Source organism: Polyodon spathula, chromosome 45 (assembly GCF_017654505.1).
Source record: "Polyodon spathula isolate WHYD16114869_AA chromosome 45, ASM1765450v1, whole genome shotgun sequence".
Lineage (NCBI taxonomy): Eukaryota > Metazoa > Chordata > Actinopteri > Acipenseriformes > Polyodontidae > Polyodon > Polyodon spathula.
Window position 1 is genome coordinate 2486170 of NC_054578.1, and position 19999 is coordinate 2506168.

Here is a 19999-nt window from a genome sequence, read left to right on the forward strand (position 1 = left end):
CACCAGTGTCACCACAGAATGATCAGCCTGCCCATCAAGAAGCTGGCTGAAATGAACATGCATTTATGTTTTTATAAAACTGGAAAGGTGCTACGTGACGCACAAAGGTGGAAACTTATAAGATGTCAAGAGAATGGCAGCAAGATTTCAAAATACGTCTTCCCCAAAAAGAATAACTAACCAGCAGTTAGTTAAACTGCCAGATCTAACCCTGGTTAGGTCAGGAAAGTTCTTCTTTTCCACAGTGCCCTTGTTGCAGAGTTGCGTAAAAAAAATATTGTCAAACTAAATCAGACAAAAGAAAGGCAAGTCACTTCAAAGAGCACTAGTTGGAAGATCCTGAAGAAATACAAGCTAATGAAAGATGCAAAAATAGCATTTGGATATTCCGCTCGACGTAGAAAAGCAAATGAAAGGAGGCCTAAAAGTCTGCATTACAACCGAAAGAAACAAATTAAATGCTATGAGTCAAGAGAAGACAGAGAAATGAGAAGATGCTTTGAGCGTGATTATGACAGTAGAACCACAACCAGAACAAACAAAACATTGTGGCACAGTAGAGTCCAATGAAATGCACCCAAACTATTCCTTTTAAGCCCTGGGATTAATCTATGAACATAGGCTGCAAGAACGGAATCTATATTGCCTAGAACAAAGAAGAATACAGTACTTAACCCTCACCAATATTTTAGCACAGAAACCAGGACCAGAGGACATAGTTGTTAATTAGGTGGAAATAGACTGAGGAGAGTGGCCTCTTGTCATTCATAGCATTTCTCATGTTCTAGTTTTATGTTGTTCTTTTTTCAGATTGTAACCGATGTCTCTGGGAAAGTAACCTGGAGGATTCTGAACCCGGATTTTTGCAAACGTTTTAATCCTTGAACAGTTCTTATGTCAAAGTCAGTGCATGAAGATCAAGAACAAGAATGGACAACTTGGAATGGGACTGTTAGGGATATCAGTGAAGGGCTGGTAGGAAAGTGGTGTGCTGTTCTCTGTGAGGGTGACCTTTATCCTGGCTGGAGATTGTGCACAGGTTAAAGCAATGCATCATGTTGGCGTTAATCTTCTTTTTTTCTTTTTTTTGGCCAGTGAAGGACGACAAAATTTGATAGAAACAGGAGTGCATTGTTGGTCTAATTCCACAGCGGAAGTGTCGCAAAAGGACATATGCAAATAGAGCCTCGTGTCTAGGCAGGACATTTGCAACCAGTTTGGATTCTAAGTAGCGAGCCTCAGAAAAGTTTATTGTATCAGTTTTTTTTTATTGTTTTTAACATTTTTACATTGTGTTGTAAAAATAAACAGGTTTGCACAGTAAGAGTGTGCGTGTCTATAGCGGGGCAGCAGGAGAGAAGCCCTGTACATGAAAAAGGGGGGCGGGGCAAAGCCCTGCCATGAATGTATTTGTTTCGTTTTGGTATTTAAAACAAATGTATTGTTTATTTATTTTAGAACGGGGTACCACTCCGCCCCTGTGCCGTTTATTATTTTGTGTTTGTATTATTATTTATTTATTTGTAAATATTTAACAGTGAGATCCGAAACTTTCGTTTTGCAGCGTGGATGGGAAGCCAGAATTAAAAACCTGCATGAAAGCCTTCAGCTCTCTGCACTCTGGGTGGGTGTTTGGAAGTGGAGAACGACAGCGTTGGAAACAAGAGCGAAAATGAATCTAAAATACAAATAGGGACAGTGACAGCACCTGCAGCTGCCCAGCCTGACCTGCTGTTTGTTTAGTGTTCGTGATTATGTTGTTTAAACTTTAATCTAAAATATTTGCTTTTCCTAAGGACAGTGAAGAGACTGCAAAACAAAAAAGTACAGATGTCAACAAGTCCCAACTGCAACAAGCAGCTGCTGGACGAAAGGAAGCAGACAAAAGGACAAATCTCGAAGATTTGTGAGTTAAAAAGGCAAGCTACACAAATGATCTCATGAAAGTGGCAACTCAGCAGAGGAAGGAGACTATAAAAACCGAAATGGAACATTTAGCGCTCCACATCGAATGCTAAAGAAGGTGCTGTCACTCTGCTAAGCAAAGCTGCAACTCCGGGACTAAAAACAGAACCAAAACGGGACTCTGCTTGGAACGGACCCAAGACGAGGAAGCAAGCTGCAAGAGAGTCAACTGCCACAGGCAACGAGACCGAGGCCCGGCTGCAGGACTGCCGTAAAACAGACTTATCAGACAAACCAGTCTGGGACTGCTGTCCACCTAAAACCACAGTACCCAAAAGAAACTGTGTCCTGCTACCTGCGTAAACATTCAACAAAGAGGGCAGAGCAGACGGGCGCTGTTGTGGATCCTATACTGACTATATCTCCAGGTCTTCTAGTCTTAAATGTTGTAATGCACACTGCAAGCAAAGCGAGCGAGCAACTATAGAAGTACACTTGTTTTATTTGTATTTGCGCTAAGCGCTGTTCGCGTTGCAATGGACCAATCAGAAATAAGGTCAAATCAGGCTGTCACGGTCTCGCTCAAGCAGAGATTACCACAGAAATAAAAAGAAACAGACATCAATGAGAATTTAATGATTAAAGTCGAAAAATATAAATGTTCTTTATGATCCAGTGTTCGTGGTTCAAAAGGACGCCACATGGCAAGAATTAACAGAACCATTGGAATTTGACGGTACGGCTACCTCTTTATTTCACCGTAATTTTAGTCAAAGTGGCGGGGAGTACCACACTCTAGTTTCGTATTTCGTTTCTCTCCCTGTGTGCATACTTTATTTGGTGAAGCCCCATATTTATTTAGATTTATATACTGATTTTAAATGCTGAATTTGTGATCGGTTGATGTATTTAGCTAAATCTGGACATTTTGTGGTTAAGGAAAAAATAGATGAAAATCTATTTTTTGCTAAAAACAAATGGGGGGTGGAATTTAAAAGGTTTGTGCACCACTGATTTAGAGGACACATCTCAAACCCCAGTGCACAAGAGTGGACATTTTGAAAAGAGCTTTGAAACAGACTTTAAAGTTATCAGGACGTTAACAATGAAAAGAAAAATTACAGGTATTTTATTTAGACAATTGTAACAACACGTGGGGGCGTACAACCCTATATACTCAGTGATGAGGTTTCTCTCCTGTGTGAATGCGCTGGTGTCTTTTAAGGTTTTGTAACAGTGTGAAACTCCTCCCACACTCTGTGCAGCGATAAGGTTTCTCTCCGGTGTGAATGCGCTGGTGTGATTTGAGACTTTCTAATCGTGTGAAACTCCTCCCGCACTTAGGACAGCGATACGGTTTCTCTCCTGTGTGAATGCGCTGGTGTGACTGAAGATGTCCCAACTGTGTGAATCTCTTCCCACACTCAGTGCAGCAGTAAGGTTTTTCTCCTGTGTGAATGCGCTGGTGTGATTTAAGACTTCCTAACTGTGTGAATCTCTTCCCACACTCAGTGCAGTGATAAGGCTTTTCTCCTGTGTGAACTCGCTGGTGTCTTTTAAGGAACACTAAATGACTGAATCTCTTCCCGCACTTTGCGCAGCGATGAAGTTTCTCTCCTGTGAGATTTCCTTCAGCAGCTAGAGAAAAAAAAGAAAGAGACATGTGACAAAGGTTAATGTACAGCATTCTTACACAAACCTGCTTAATATCACTCATGTTAATACCAGACAGGGTGAATATAGTGGGTGTCAAGAAGTACAAATGCTTGAGAATATCACTTTGATTATTAGGATACACCAGTCACTGATTTCCACCCCACTGAATATCACTGAGAAATAAAAGTATACGATCAGGTTTACTGTACTGAGATGTTTCTTCTGGTGACACTTAGCAACCTGACTGGATATGACATCATCCATTGATAAGACATGTGATCCCAGCACCACTATAAAGCAGTGGGAGCAGCACAACTGCAAACAGTCTACCAGAACCGTGGAAAGGCAAAGCATTCGAAAGAGGCATGATAGTGGGTGCACATCTAGCAGGGGTCACAGTAGCAAGGGCAGTTATGTTGCAAGCCAGTTGCAGGTCTAAAATGTGTTAGCGAAATAAATAAAAAAAAAACAGTTGTTCGATTTCTTCGATTCTCCTTTCAAACCGGAGATATTTGCTATTGTCTTTTTTTTTTTTTTTTTTTTTTTGCTATAGTAAATATAAACAGATAGACAGGACAGCCAGGAGGCAGAATTAGTCCGCACCAACAGACAATATTCGGAAGGCGTGTACAAAAACAGAGGTTGTCTTTCATCAAACGGACAAATGGTCAAATACAGGAATACTGTATTGATGTATTATCCAGCGGACTGCAACAGCGATTCAACACAGCTTTGCCAGAGATGACTTCCCTCGCACTGACCAATCAGGTTAAAGGATTTAATGTTACATTGTGCAAGAAACGTCTTTACCCTAGGGTACCTAAGGTACAGTAACATAATTTATTTTTTTAAAAAAGCATGCTTGTTAAATACATCTTAAAGGTAAAATATATTTTTTTAAAAAAACATGTTTTTCATTTTTTCACTTTTTTCTGTATTTTATGATCTTACCAAAAACGTTGTTTGGATGAAAATGTAGCAGGGTGTCCCAGCATGGGTCTGGAAATACATAAAATAAATGTCAGTACGTTTTTTTTAAAACAGTGTGGTAAAACAATCTTGGCTGTGGGTTGAGATCTATGATGGTTAATGGTTAAAAATCTGAGATCACATAAAAGCCTGGCTCAAATCCAGGTAAAGGCAGATTTAGAACACAAAAGGGAACATAAAATTGACCAGTTTGCTTCCAAAGAAAGCTGTGATTCCTCAGGGAACTGAACCCACCCCCAAACAAACAGACTAACATGCACATAACTTACTCAAACTGTTTTAATTTGAATCAAGATTATTTATAAGAAAATGTGAAGTAAACTATAGTTCACCTCAACCCCCATGCGACTGCACTGCTGTACTCAGCTTTACTCACATGCTGTGCTGCTAGTGGACGGCGTTGCTCCTTCCTCCTTTCCACCTGCGGCTCTTTCCTGAGGGGTGAGATGTTTCCTCTGAATGGACCCCAGCACAGTGCCCTCTCCTCCAACACTAGAACAAGTGTCTTCAGAGACAGACTGATTTGGTTTCATGCAGACCAATTCGGGTGGGCACTGCTCACAATGGCTAGATTCAGGCTTCACTATATCCTCTTTATTTGCTTTAGAAACCTGCTCTGTGGTGTGACCACACTGCAGTTCTGGTGTCTCCTCTTTAATGCGGACAGCTTCAAGTTCAGGGACCTCTTTACTCTCAACAAATGTCAGCTCTGTAATCTCCATTTGACCTCCACCCCACTCCTGATCAGAGATTTCCTCTTTTCTGTAAACAGCTTCCATCACTGGCCCCTCCTCTGCTTCACTGAAAGCACGTCTCTCTTCGGTATCTGTGTGAAACACATGTGTACAAGATTTTAACCTATACCTTACTACACAGCTTTTCAGAATTCTTCTGATATTCTACCAGGGTGATTCCAAGATGACCTTATTCTGGGTCGGTATTTGCTCAACCAACAGTTTTATGAAATAAGAAATCACAGATACTGATCTCCATAGAGAGACTCACACACCCAGATTTCAAGTGTGGTCCAACAATTACCAGGAAAATACATAATTTGGCCTAAGAGCTGAAAATGAGGTTGGGGTCAAACATTGTTAACTTCTAGGGGTGCACTGATTAAGATTCTTAGCCGATACCGATCATAATAGATAATGCAGGTATACAAAGAACAAATTAATATTATATTGTGTGCTTGACAGCAACGTATACATTTGGTTTACAACTAGAGGTTTGCCGAGTGAATATTTAAATAAATCAAGCATGAATACGATTATTGATTTTCAATAATCGAGTGTCTGTTAATTTTGATTATTTTTATTTATTTTTTATTTAACAATGAAGAAAAAAAAAAATGATATTCTGTAGTCTTCTCTCTCCAGTACTGGTTTGGTTGTCTTACTCTGTTGATGGTCTCTAACTAAATACCAAGTGGCAACTCACTCAGTCAACACCACAACAACCATTTACAAAAGGCAATTTTTTAAAGTACACAGTGTAATAATAATAATAATAATAATAATAATAATAATAATAATAATAATAATGGTTATTAATGTGATTTAAGATTCCACCTAAAAATAAAGTTCACTGTTGGATTTAATGTGGCATCAAGAGTGTTCTGCTGCTGTTTTCAAATATTTAAGAAAGAAAATAATCCAAACACCTTTCTTTTGAGACATATTTACTGCAGGTTGATCGCATGTTACACAGTACTTGCGTCACTGGTAAGTACGCCAAACCAAACATTGCATTCTGAGCTGGAAGAAATTCAAGCATGAATATCAGTGTGCATAATATATATATATATAATATATATAATAATAATATATATCTATATATATATATATTATATATCATATATATACCATTAAATAAACACCAACAAGAAACAACAACAATGTGTGTAATAATAATGTTGTTATTTATTATTATTGACTTTGTGTTTGGCAGGCAGAAACAAATGATTAGACTGTTTTTCTCGTCCAGAATATTTCAAAAAGCAAAGCTTTATAAACTTAGGAGTAATTTCGAGCACCCCTTAACCTACCTCGGAATTACTCTAGTAGGAAATTTTATCCATTAATGCCGGGTGAGTCGCTATATTCTTGGGGAGCTAGAGCAGGCTCCCCCAATCTCTCCACACTCTCATACTCACTACGTCATTTCAATAATTTGATCTTTTTTGTTAACGAAACAAAGGACAAACAAACGCGGAAAACAAAGCAACCACAAAAAAAAAACAGTAGATGAATATCAGTGTGCATGTGGCAGGGAGCCCCACAAGTTATTTACACGATAAAAAACAATCAGGCTCAGACAAAAGCGCCTTTTGCAGTGGTGACGTTTGGTAGGACAAGTGCGCGTGCAATAGTATATTTCATGATTTGACAGCTCATTGCTAACACTGAAAATAAGAATATAGACACGGTACGGTTGTACGAGTGCAAGCCACCTGGGGACTATTAAATATCACAATCGCCCCCTAGGGATCCCAACTTGCCAATCCCAATGGTTTTGCCAAAAAGGTATGAAAAAATCTACATTTACGATATATATATATAATAGGGTTATACCAAATCTATATATATATATATATATATAGTATATATATATATATTATATATATATATAATATATATAGTCGTACACATGCAGAGTGATGTTAAATGTATGTGTGTTAACTACAACACAAATAAAAGAATGACCCTCCCATGTCGAGAATCTTTCTTACGACATGGAGGGGGTTTTCTCTTAGATTTTGTGTACCCATATTTTCGTCCATAGCGGGACGAGATGTGTCGCAAGACTATCGGTAGTGTCCTTGTCTACAATCTACTGTTTTGTATGGACATTTAATGAAAAAAAATTTTTTTTTGAAAAACCGTTTCTAAACTTCAACTGTAAAACTTCGGTTTTTTGCAATCATTACTAAAGCATAGACATCACGTTGTCTTGATTTTGCGGAGTTGTAGTCCCTGGAACCTAAGCCGGCAGTATCTCTTGTACCTTTTTTTTGGTCATAAACTTCGATAAGATATAAAATTATGAGAATTGACTTGACACAAATACTCTTACCAAAGACCTCCTTTGAAAACGCTCTATCTCGTGGTAGCAACACATTTCAAACGTAGTTTTGTTGAATACAAGTATTTACAGTGTTTTAGGTAAGTGAAGAAATCTTCTTTGTACAAACTCTAGTTGTGTAATAATAATTTGTAACAACACTGGAAGCCTACTTCTCTATTGGCACATTAACTATAGACACAAATCCAACAACATACATCTTCCGTGTTAAATGCTTTTTTTAAATGACGTTGCTATATGTATTTTACCCTGTGCCAAAAAATAAATAACTATTTTGTTTTAAGCAACATGACCAATCAGTTCCTTATTCTATTTATCAGATCAACTATAGAAAACACTTTTGTAAGACTTTTTTTGTTCGTTAGAATTTTTCTATAACAAATTAGCCTGCTACCTGATTTTGGCCAATTGTAAAAAATCTTCTTCTCCGAAACAGTTTACAGCAGAGATCTGATAAGTGGTGCGTACACTCCCTTCATGGCCTCATTTCTCCCCTCATTCGCGAGAAGAAAACCTGTAGCACATTTTGGGGGTTGGATTTGCGAAAAATATCTTAACACCTTCTTCTTCTCTGAAACAGTTATGCCGCCTTTAGCGAAACTTTGCATACACAGCCTTGGCAAGGTTGTCTGTCAAAGGCAAGTCGCTACATACAAAAAACATGGCCGAACGAGCCAATCAAATTTCAGCTCTGCTCAATTTGCATATATTGTAGTTATGGTTACAAGGTGGTAGAGTGATGAAACGTCATACCGGTAGTACAGGGCTTGGGGAATTAATGTCAATGAAAGAATGACGTTGACTGGGCACATGGTTTTGGCAGCCATATTGAATATTTCAAGTCAAATTTTTTAATGTCTGTAAAATGCAAAACTGGCTTTATAACTCCTTGGTGTTAAGTTTGTTATCATATCATCGACACGTGATATTCTTCCCACTACTGGGTGAAGATGAATGCCTCAACACGTAGAAACAAACATTAAGGCTTTAGGTTTTGAGAAAGTTATATTCAAAGTATAGACAGTAAATATTTTGGTTGTGGTCTATCATTTAAAATACACCATCTACCCACAAATAATAACAAGGAGTATTTAAATGGCTTTATTTCTTTTATTGCAGCTTTGTGTAAACTCCAATATTTAAACCCACCTTTGACTCTGGTGAATAGTCCCTGGTTCCCGTTCCTGCGGCAGTCTTGTTCACTCCAGTCGGGGTTCATGTTTCTGAGAGGTTGGTTACTGTCCGCATCTGCAGCGCTCATGCATTCCCGCACCGCTTTCAACTCGCTCTCTGATATTTCCAATCTCAGCTTCAGCCTTTCATTCTCTTTCTCCTTCCCAGCCATTGCAATCTGAAACTCGTTCAATTTACTGCCCACAACTCTTGTGATTTCCCACAAGACGGTGTCTACAGCCGCTTTCACTGCGTGCTCGATGGCAGAGCCGAGCTCGTCTTGCAAGAGCGAAACGGACACGCTGACGTCCATCCTCGCTTTTATTTATGTGTGTATTTATTTTAGTTAGACTGGTCCAGCGAAATGCTCTTTTGATTCAGAAACACAGAACTTCAGTCTAATCAGTTTTCTCAGTAATCATGCTGACAAGGTCAGTTTCTCTCTAGCTCCAGGCTCTTGAGTTTAAGAAAGCAGACTCTGTCCCGGAAATCTGTGCAAGCAATAAACGAACACACACACAAAAAAAAACACTATATTAGGAAACATTTCAACACAACCTAAACAGTTTAACACAACAGGAGACACGGTGCCATAATAGCACCAGTGACAGAAAGCAGTCTCTCTCCCTCCCAGCGTAAACAAACCAAACGTTTATATTTCCTGCACTGAAGTTTAAGCGTCAATGGTGGCAGAGGTACCTGGATGGAGCCGGCGCGTAATAGGGTTGCAGAAATGCCCTAACCCTAGCCTGCGAAACTGAATGGCTGGCCTCCCTGTCGAGCCAAAGACTGGATAGCTATGACAAGAGGAGGTTATGAAACGAGATACCGGAGTTGGCCATGTTGAGTCAGGCAGCGCTGTGTTTTCCTTTGCAATGTCCAGTGGTGGATCCGAAATGGCTCCCGTTTCTTCTCTCTCTTCTTGCGCAGCGCTTGCTCAATGGGGCGCTGTGAATCAAGCTGCTGCGAGCGCAGGAGGGTTTGCCGTCTTTGGTTTGTGCTGTAAGTGTGTTTTTTGCACTGTTGTAGCTTTTGAAACGACCCAAACCCTAAACGAAAGGCTTGCAAAAATCAATATTTCCGAAACAAAGACGCAACAGCCACTTTGTCTGTAAGCAGAGAGGGAGTAATTCAATAGGTAAGCAAAACCAGTTCATTTTGAAGTTTAGGCCTAAGTCATACTCCTGTACAGAAACAGCACGTTTATTTCATATCATTTTCGAAACGGAATTGAAAAAATGAGCAGCACCAGAACGAAGCCAAGTTTACTTTTGTTAATGTCCACATTGCAGTGTTGTGACTCTGTGTGGCGAGGGGTGAGGTGGGGCTGTGGACAACTTTGATATTTTCTGTAATAACTTAACATACATGTCAACAGTTTACTGCAATTCAGGTATTGACCAGATTGTAAATAACTCTGAACATTAAAATAATATTTTGTACATGTATTGTTAACCAGGCTGGTGTTTATAGTTTCCCTGCTATAACATTTCCATTGTAGAATGTAGGGCTGGAATCGATCCATGTTCATGTCTTTTGTGAGTTAGCGCCATCTGTTGCATAAACCAAACGCAGGGGAAATTATATTAAGAGGGTGCATTTAAAATATTGTTTGATAGGTGAAGTTTAATAACATGGGATTAATAGTAATTATTTGAAAGTTTTGAGGATGGCTGGGTTAGAATTGAATTCTGCAGAGATTCAAATGAGAACAATTTATATGCATTCTGACACAAGATTTCAGTCTCAAAGTCTTGTCTCCTTTTCTTCAGTGAGAACGGATCAGCCTCACTCACAGGAAGTTTCTGAGATGGAAGCAGCTCACCTCAGCCCAGAGCTTCCTATTCGATGGGTTGTTTCTGCAGACAGGACTGTTGAGATCAAGGAGGAAGTGACTGAGCTGGGGTGCGACCAGGCCAACGAGCGGATCCTGCAGGAGGAAACGCCACCTTCTAGCATCACTGAGAGAGGTGAGGGAAACTGGAATGCACATCTATAGAGCAGGATCTTCAGTGAAAGGGGAAGAAAGCCTTTTGATTTCCCAAACTTTTGATTGTCACGTGCCCCCTTTCAGACCTCTCAACTGTCTGTGTACCCCTAGCATAAAGGTTTGTATTTTAATGTTATTTTTAATCTGTGCTTTTGTAAATACACATTTACACACAGTAATACATACAATAATAATATAACTAGCGCTTCTGATTTTTGGTTTTAAAACACCATCAGAAAAAAAAAATGATACACAGAAAAACATTGGAAACGGTGACTCAGTTCACGTTGACTTCATCACCACTTTCCCACTTAAACAACAAAACCTAACACTAAAAAACTACCTTTCCCAGAGCAGCTGGGCAGTGGCCCTCGATCCTTCCTGGCTTGTATATTCTCTGTTTTTTCACTTTGCGCGTTCACAAAGAAAAATACCGTAAGTGTCTAAAAGCAGTATCTATAACAAATCAACAGGTAACAATCCAAAGCAAATATGCTTTTGTTACAGACTTTGTAACAAGTCTGGAATAAACTGTTTTGGCTGTTACAGTACTTAATGAAACCCTTGTAAATAAAATAATAAATAAATAAATAACACAAAACTACCAAGACAAAAAAAAGAGCAGTTGTACAGGGACCACAGTAGCAGGCACACGCCGCCTCGGAGTTCCTGACCGCATCATAAACTCCAGATCTCCTAAATCTATTGTTGGAAATGTCTGATCTGCTTTGAATTTTTTTTTTTTCAAGCAAATTGGCTTCATCACACTGCCATTCTCATATTTACTTTGACATTGAACACATTCCTTCCTTTGCCCGGTGCTTCGTTAACCAGTGCCGCTACCAGTCTGTCAGAGGCCGGGATCACGCACTGTATGTCGTACTGTGATTGGTGGAAGAATCAGTGGCGATCCAATCAAAACCGTCAATGAAGCCAAAATAAATTCCCCGCCAAAATTTCCCGTTATACAGTACATATTTTAAATCGTCCTTTGTTATGCGGGATAATGAGGTAGCCATTCCAGGTCTGTGCTACGGCTCCACAGTGGCATACTTCACATTTGAATATTACTTTAGCTCTTTTTTCCCTACCTTAACATCGGTGTCTGATTCAATATCTCATGTACACTTCGTTTTCCCAAACGGTCAACGTTTTACAAAAATCTCGTCGGTCGTGTGTGTTGCCTTTTTTATTCCTTCAGTATTCCAGCGTATGGGTATCTACCAGTGATTCGACCCATCTTGAAAAGAATTGCCCACTCATGGCGATAGCAGTACCCTCATGTGACCTGTTTTGACCAATCAGGATAGAGTATTTAAAATACCCATTTTATTAAAAAAATTCTGCAACAGGCTAGATTAGAATGAGCACGAAACCCAAGCTGACAAACAGGGGTCTCTACCGGCTGAGGTCAGTGTTTTCAGATTTACAGACGCTGGTACGTCACTCCACACGCGGTCCAATATGGACCCAGCTTGCAAGGGAAATGTTATGTATAGTGGTCCACGTTGGGTTTTGTTTTATGTTGTGATTAAATGTTCTGTATGTGGAATGTGATAAACGACACTTATGGGGAAAACAAACTCTGTATTCTCTTAGAAATTTCACGTCACTAGACCATTCACAGTCTGTACATAACTGTTAGCATTTCCTCTGTAAATCACACGTTAAATGTCACTTGCATGCAATCTTTTGATTTGTATAATGCATATTACTTAAACAAAAGTTGTATTAAAATTCCCTACTAAATTGTTATACTTAGAAACTGTATGTGGCACTGTGTATGCATGTGTGGAGCTGGGTGTATGCCAAAGCACCGGGGGGTACCAATAGGGGCTGTAGTGCTTCAGTAAAATATGTTCTGAATACCTCGTGTACAAGAGAGTGTAAGAGAAGTGCTGTGGCAGAATATGTTTGAAATAGTCAAAATATACACTGACACTAATCCTTTTCATTTTTGTTTGTCTGCCACGCCAACTGCGCTTTCCTTTTAAAAAGTAAATTAAACGACTGGTGACTTTTAAATCAAACATTTGTAATGGTATTTTGCAAAGCAAATATATTTAGGGAATATGAGAAATAATAAAAATTGGTCTTCTATGTTTCAGACACGGATATGAAATTGGTATGTCTTAGTAGAGGACAAGGATCAGAAATGGCATCTTCTCACGTTAAAGAGGAGGACCCAGAAATGGAACCTGTCCACTTTAAAGAGGAGCTTCCTGATTCTGCACATATTAAACCAGAGGTAGCCAAGCCTGATGCTTCCTTAAATGAAGGAGGGGCATCTCATGACATGCATACTAATGGAGAGGAGGGGACTGAGCTGGGTTCCATTCAGAGGAAATGTCACATCTCCCAGCTGGAGGCCATCCAGATACATCCTTCATCACAACAGGAACCAAGGTCACCTTCACCCTGTGGGACAACAATGTTAGAAAAAAATCTCCAGCAAACTCACACAGGAGAGAAACCACACCACTGTACTGAATGTGGAAAGAGCTTCACTCATTTAGGGAACTTCAAACAACACCAGCGGTCTCATATAGGCGAGAAACCTCACCGCTGCATAAACTGTGGGAGAAGTTTCACTTATTTAAGAACCTTTAGAAGACACCAGTGCGTTCACACAGGAGAGAAACGGTTTCACTGTAGTGAATGTGGAAAGAGCTTCACTCGATTAGGAACCCTTAAACAACACCAGCTAATTCACTCAGGAGAGAAACCACACCACTGTAGTGAATGTGGAAAGAGCTTCATTCGATCAGGAAGACTTAAACAACACCAGCTAATTCACTCGGGAGAGAAACCACACCACTGTAGCGAATGTGGAAAGAGCTTCATTGAATTAGGAAGCCTTAAAAAACACCAGCGACTTCACACAGGAGAGAAAACGCACAACTGCAATGAATGTGAGAAGAGTTTCTTTCAAATAGGCAACCTTAAAAAACACCAGCGAATTCACAACTGGTGGAATTCCTTAACAAACACCAGAAAATTTAAGCAAGACAGAAGCCCTGTCGCTGAAGAGATTAACTTGCTCAAATCAAGTGAAGAGTCATGAATGCAGTATTGTAAAACGTAGATAATTGTGATGAAAACTAAGGTGTACCATGTGCTTCACCACATATAATAAAATATTCATATCAGTATAGTATGACTAAGTGTGAAAAAAGAATGTCTCAAGTTACACATTTGATTTCAGAGTTAGTGTTTTAAAGATAGTTTTTATATTCTGGTCTGATTTTACAAATGAAAATGCAAATGATGTCTAACACATTGACACTGATTAAATACCTTTAGCTTGTGTGGTATGTCTATGAGAAATCAGTCTAGTCAATCCATCTAAATTGTATGTCTCAATTAAAATATGCAAGTCATCGTACTGTATATACAGTATTAGGTATGGCATGATTAGTTGCAGAATTCTTAACACAGGTAACTCCCCCTTCCCAGAGAGGGATATGGAACATGTGTAGAATAAAACTTCATTTTGTTGTAACTTTAGCTGTATTGCTCATAGAAGAATCTGTTTCATTCTCCTAATTTTATTACTGTTACAGGCATGTTAAACATGTTATACAGTAATTAAGGGAAAATTATTTTCAACTTCATCAAAGCACAATAAACATTTCAGTTTTATTGGGAAAACATACCTAAACAACGTTTGAACTTGCGTCCGCAAGACTAGTTAATAAAATGATTCTAATAAAATGATTCCACCCTGGACGCGAGTAGCTGTAATCCAGTGGTTTCCATGCTCTTGAGAATCTGGGCAAAGGACGATCTTCCTGTACGAACAATCCCACCAGTTGTCAATGTGTCATCAATCAGTGTGGACCGGAAACCACTGACTTCTGGAAACTGCTTTAATAGAAGGAAGGATGACCTCATCAGAAATCCAATAGCGTGGCTGTAAAATTCTCTTGTAAGGGACCATAGACTGAGGAGATCATTTGGTAATCTACTTCCCCATGTGGGTCCTTGGCTTTGTTTTCATTATATTTCCTATAAAAATAATAAATATTTACATATACGTTTTAATGGTACTATTTGCAGAGTCTCTACAATATAATCCATGTGCTCTGTAGTGTTTGCAACACAATAAGATGTAAATTAGCCGAGTCTCAATATATGTAAGTCTCAATATAAAATATATGTGATTTTTAAATTTAGGTATTTATTTTTGGCTGAATATTTGTTGGAATACTTATGGATAAAGTTTAAATTTTTTACTGAACATGTTGGCTGGTCTCTGGTTTAATCATACTGCTGAAACAGTTACATTCTGCATCTCTGAACATGTTTTGTTGGTATCTGGTTTGGTTATACTGCTGAAACAGTTCAACTCTGCACCTCTGATCACACAGGTCCTGAGTACTTCCTCAACCTGCTGACCCTCTATGTCCCTGCCTGAAAGCTGAGGTCCTCCGCTTCTGGCCTGCTTGTTTATCCCCAAGCAAAAGTGCACCACACTAGGAGAATGCTTGTTTAGCTTCACGACTCCGACTCTTTGGCACTCTCTCCCAGCTTTGGTGCATGATGCTCCCACCATCACTCGCTTTAAATCAACTCTCAAGACCCATCTGTTCTCTCTTGCTCTCCATGCTCTTTAAGACTGATATCTGCTATTAGCTGCTGGGTTGCTGCTACTATTTCATGTATTATGGTGCTATCCTGTATTCTGCTCTTTCCACTGTATTTAATGCACTATTTCATGTATTCTGCAGCTATCATGTATTCTGCTCTTTCCACTGTATTTAATGCACTATTTCATGTATTATGCTGCTATCCTGTATTCTGCTCTTTCCACTGTATTTAATGCACTATTTCATGTATTCTGCTGCTATCCTGTATTCTGCTCTATCCGCTGTATTTAATGCACTATTTCATGTATTATGCTGCTATCCTGTATTCTGCTCTTTCCACTGTATTTAATGCACTATTTCATGTATTATGCTGCTATCCTGTATTCTGCTCTTTCCACTGTATTTAATGCACTATTTCATGTATTATGCTGCTATCCTGTATTCTGCTCTTTCCACTGTATTTAATGCACTATTTCATGTATTCTGCTGCTATCCTGTATTCTGCTCTTTCCACTGTATTAATGCACTATTTCATGTATTATGCTGCTATCCTGTATTCTGCTCTTTCCACTGTATTTAATTATTATGTGCGGTTTGAACGCCGATCGTGGAAAGAAAGCACTTTCTCCATGTCCTCTTGTAGCGTCCTTTTAAAATAAAGATGAATACTTTATAATTAAACAACTCCAATTGCATCTTTAATCCTGCACTTGTATCTGTGTTTTACCTTCATAAGCAACCAGACTTGTAGGACTCGAGTCCGTGGACTCTGACTCGAGTCACAGCCGCAAAAGATTCAAACTCGAGCATTCAGGCTGGTCGAAAAAAGTCCCTTGTCCCCTCGATACATTTTAGAATTTAGAATTTGAATCAGATCACCGCATCGTCGTCTTTGTTCAAGACTGAATAGATTCAGTTCTTTTAGCCTGTCTGCATATGACATGCCTTTTAAACCCGAAATAATTCTGGTCGCTCAATAAATAAATAAATAAATAATCACAAAGAGGATTCTGCTGGACCCCCTCAAAGTGAAACCCGGCGAGGATGGACGTCAGCGTGTCCGTTTCGCTCTTGCAAGACGAGCTCGGCTCTGCCATCGAGCACGCAGTGAAAGCGGCTGTAGACACCGTCTTGTGGGAAATCACAAGAGTTGTGGGCAGTAAATTGAACGAGTTTCAGATTGCAATGGCTGGGAAGGAGAAAGAGAATGAAAGGCTGAAGCTGAGATTGGAAATATCAGAGAGCGAGTTGAAAGCGGTGCGGGAATGCATGAGCGCTGCAGATGCGGACAGTAACCAACCTCTCAGAAACATGAACCCCGACTGGAGTGAACAAGACTGCCGCAGGAACGGGAACCAGGGACTATTACAAGGTGAGAGGGATATTAGGTTTTTTTCATAGATTCCTTCTCCAACTCTTTAACCCTTTTGACCCCCGAATAATTTTAAAACTCTTCTGTAGATATCTCTGAATTTTGACAATGGTTGTATTCAAATAAAACATAACTCACAAGCCATATCATTACAATTTATATTTTCTTTGAAACTGGTCCAGATCATTTTTCAAATGACCTTTGCTGCTGCAACAGTGTTTGCCAAGTAAAACTTTTGTGTCGTCTGCAAATTTAACAAGTTTGCTTACTATACCAGAATCTAAATCATTAATGTAGATTAGGAATAGCAGAGGACCTAATACTGATCCCTGTGGTACACCGCTGGTTACCACACTCCATTCTGAGGTTTTTCCTCTAATCAGTACTTTCTGTTTTCTACATGTTAACCACTCCCTAATCCATGTGCATGCGTTTCCTTGAATCCCAACTTGTGCGGGACTTTGTCAAAAGCTTTCTGGAAATCTAAATAAACCATGTCATATTGCTTTGCAATTATCCATTATCAATGTTGCATCCTCAAAAAAATCAAGCAAGTTAGTTAGGCACGATCTCCCTTTCCTAAAACCATGTTGACTGTCTCCCAGTACCCTGTTACCATATAGGTAGTTTTCCATTTTGGATCTTATTATAGTTTCCATAAGTTTGCATATAATAGAAGTCAGGCTTACTGGTCTGTAGTTACCTGGTTCAGTTTTGTTTCCCTTTTTGTGGATCGGTATTACGTTTGCAATTTTCCAGTCTGTCGGTACCAACCCTGTGTCAAGAGACTGCTGCATGATCTTGGTTAGCGGTTTGTAAATTACTTCTTTCATTTCTTTGAGTACTACTGGGAGGATCTCATCCGGCCCAGGGGATTTGTTTATTTTAAGAGCTCCTAGTCCCTTTAACACTTCTGCCTCAGTTATGCTAAAGTTATTTAAAACTGGATAGGAACTGGATGACATGTGGGGCATGTTGTCAGTATCTTCCTTTGTAAAAACTTGTGAAAAGTAATCATTTAACATATTTGCTATTTTTTTTTCTTCCTCTACGATTTTGCCATTTGTATCTCTTAAACATTTAATCTCCTCTTTGAATGTTCTCTTGCTGTTGTAATATTGGAAAAACATTTTGGAATTGGTTTTAGCTCCCTTAGCAATGTTCATTTCTAGTTCTCTCTTGGCCTTTCTAACTTCCTTTTTGACTTGCGTTTGCAGTTCTGTGTACTCTTTCTGCGTACTTTCTTTTTGGTCCTTTTTTAATGCTCTGTAAAGTGCCTTTTTTCGCTGAATATTTTTTTTTAATTGATCTATTAAACCATTTTGGCAATTTAGTTTTACATTTAGATTTGTCTACTTTAGGGATGTAATTGTTTTGCGCCTCTAGTACTACATTTTTGAAGAACAACCATCCTTCTTCTGTGGGTGTTTTCTCTATTTTACTCCAATCTACTTCTGTTAGTCTCTGTTTCATGCCTTCATAGTTTGCTTTTCTAAAATTGTAAACCTTAGCTTTAGTCTTTACTTTTGGGGATTTAAAAAACACTTCAAATGAGACCATGTTGTGGTCTGAGTTTGCCAGTGGTTCTCTGACCTCTGTTTTAGTTATTCTATCTTCGTTATTTGAAAAGACTAAATCAAGGCATGCCTCCCCTCTAGTGGGTGCCTTCACAAATTGTGTTAGGAAGCAGTCATTTGTCATTTCCACCATTTCTATTTCATCCTTCGCGCTACCCACCGGGTTTTCCCATTTTATTTGGGGGAAGTTGAAATCCCCCATTAGTATGGCTTCTCCTTTGCTACACGCATTTCTAATGTCATTGTATAACAGATTATTGTGCTCACCGTCTGAATCTGGCGGTCTATAGCATGCTCCTATTATTATGCCTTTTGAATTTTTGTCTGTTATTCTGACCCATATTGATTCGGTTTTATTTTCTTTGTCCAGGTTTAACACCTGGGCTTCAAGACTGTTTCTTATGTATAGCGCTACCCCTCCTCCTCTTCTGTCCTGCCTGTCTTTCCTATACAGTGTATACCCACAAATATTATATTCGTCCCCATCACTCTCAGATAACCACGTTTCTGTAACACCTATCACATCATAGTTACCTGTTAGTGCAGTAGCTTCAAGTTCTAGAATTTTGTTTCTGATACTTCTAGCATTTAGATAAATACATTTAATGGTTGTCTTACCTGAGTTTTTGTTCTTGTTTTGTTGCGGTCTCCCTTCTGTTTTTTTGTTGATTTCTCCCCCCTTCCTTTCTAGTTTAAATGCTTCCGAACCTGCTCGAGGATCTTTTCTCCAAGTAGACTAGTTCCCTTGTTATTTAAATGCAGTCCATCCCGTCTATACAGATAGTCCTCGTTGTAGAATGTGGTCCAATGATCAAGATAGGTGAAGCCTTCTCGTGTGCACCACGTCTTCAGCCATTCGTTTTGATTAATTATTTCCAGCTGTCCATATGGTCCTTTGCAAGGTGCGGGTAGTATACCAGAAAATACCACAGTTTTGGTTTTCTCTTTTAATTTCCTTCCTAGCTCTCTGAATTTATTTTGCCGGGAGACCTTTATACAAATGTATTGTGTTGGTAAATGCAAATGCTTTTTTAAATGTACTGTACAGTCGTTTGTGATACTTTGTATAATATATATATATATATATATATATATATATATATATATATATATATATATATACACACACACACACTACAGTACTGCCTGTGTGTTTTTGCCCTGCAGCGCTGCCTGTGTGTTTTTGCCCTGCAGCGCTGCCTGTGTGTTTTTACCCTGCAGCGCTGCCTGTGTGTTTTTGTCCTGCAGCGCTGCCTGTGTGTTTTTGTTCTGCAGCGCTGCCTGTGTGTTTTTACCCTGCAGCGCTGCCTGTGTGTTTTTGTCCTGCAGCGCTGCCTGTGTGTTTTTACCCTGCAGCGCTGCCTGTGTGTTTTTGTCCTGCAGCGCTGCCTGTGTGTTTTTGTTCTGCAGCGCTGCCTGTGTGTTTTTACCCTGCAGCGCTGCCGGTGTGTTTTTGTCCTGCAGCGCTGCCTGTGTGTTTTTGCCCTGCAGCGCTGCCTGTGTGTTTTTGTCCTGCAGCGCTGCCTGTGTGTTTTTGTTCTGCAGCGCTGCCTGTGTGTTTTTACCCTGCAGCGCTGCCGGTGTGTTTTTGTCCTGCAGCGCTGCCTGTGTGTTTTTACCCTGCAGCGCTGCCTGTGTGTTTTTGTTCTGCAGCGCTGCCTGT

General features: G+C 39.5%; 4 protein-coding genes across 9 annotated transcripts in view; 1 reads left to right on the top strand and 3 right to left on the bottom strand.

Annotated features, from left to right (window-relative positions):
- Window positions 1-19999, bottom strand: part of LOC121305919 (receptor-type tyrosine-protein phosphatase H-like) — a 364307-nt gene that overhangs the window by 172146 nt on the left and 172162 nt on the right. The gene's annotated exons all lie outside the window — the stretch shown is intronic.
- LOC121305928 (zinc finger protein 829-like) overlaps window positions 1-19999 on the bottom strand; it is a 219917-nt gene that overhangs the window by 120652 nt on the left and 79266 nt on the right. The gene's annotated exons all lie outside the window — the stretch shown is intronic.
- LOC121305963 (zinc finger and SCAN domain-containing protein 2-like) lies at window positions 1814-8889 on the bottom strand. The gene is made up of 4 exons (XM_041237681.1): window positions 8785-8889; window positions 4928-5377; window positions 4513-4560; window positions 1814-3543 (listed from the first exon to the last, which is right to left on the bottom strand). Exons 1-4 carry the CDS (start codon window positions 8852-8854, stop codon window positions 3083-3085), a joined length of 1029 nt encoding a protein of 342 aa, XP_041093615.1. The 5' UTR covers window positions 8855-8889; the 3' UTR covers window positions 1814-3082.
- LOC121305948 (zinc finger protein 501-like) lies at window positions 9538-13927 on the top strand. 2 transcript variants are annotated; one of them, XM_041237648.1, is made up of 3 exons: window positions 9538-9810; window positions 10581-10778; window positions 12907-13927. In XM_041237648.1, exons 1-3 carry the CDS (start codon window positions 9624-9626, stop codon window positions 13860-13862), a joined length of 1341 nt encoding a protein of 446 aa, XP_041093582.1. In that variant the 5' UTR covers window positions 9538-9623; the 3' UTR covers window positions 13863-13927. The 2 variants fall into 2 exon arrangements, with proteins under 2 accessions (XP_041093582.1, XP_041093583.1); XM_041237649.1 differs by having other exon boundaries at window positions 9737-9946; window positions 12907-13911.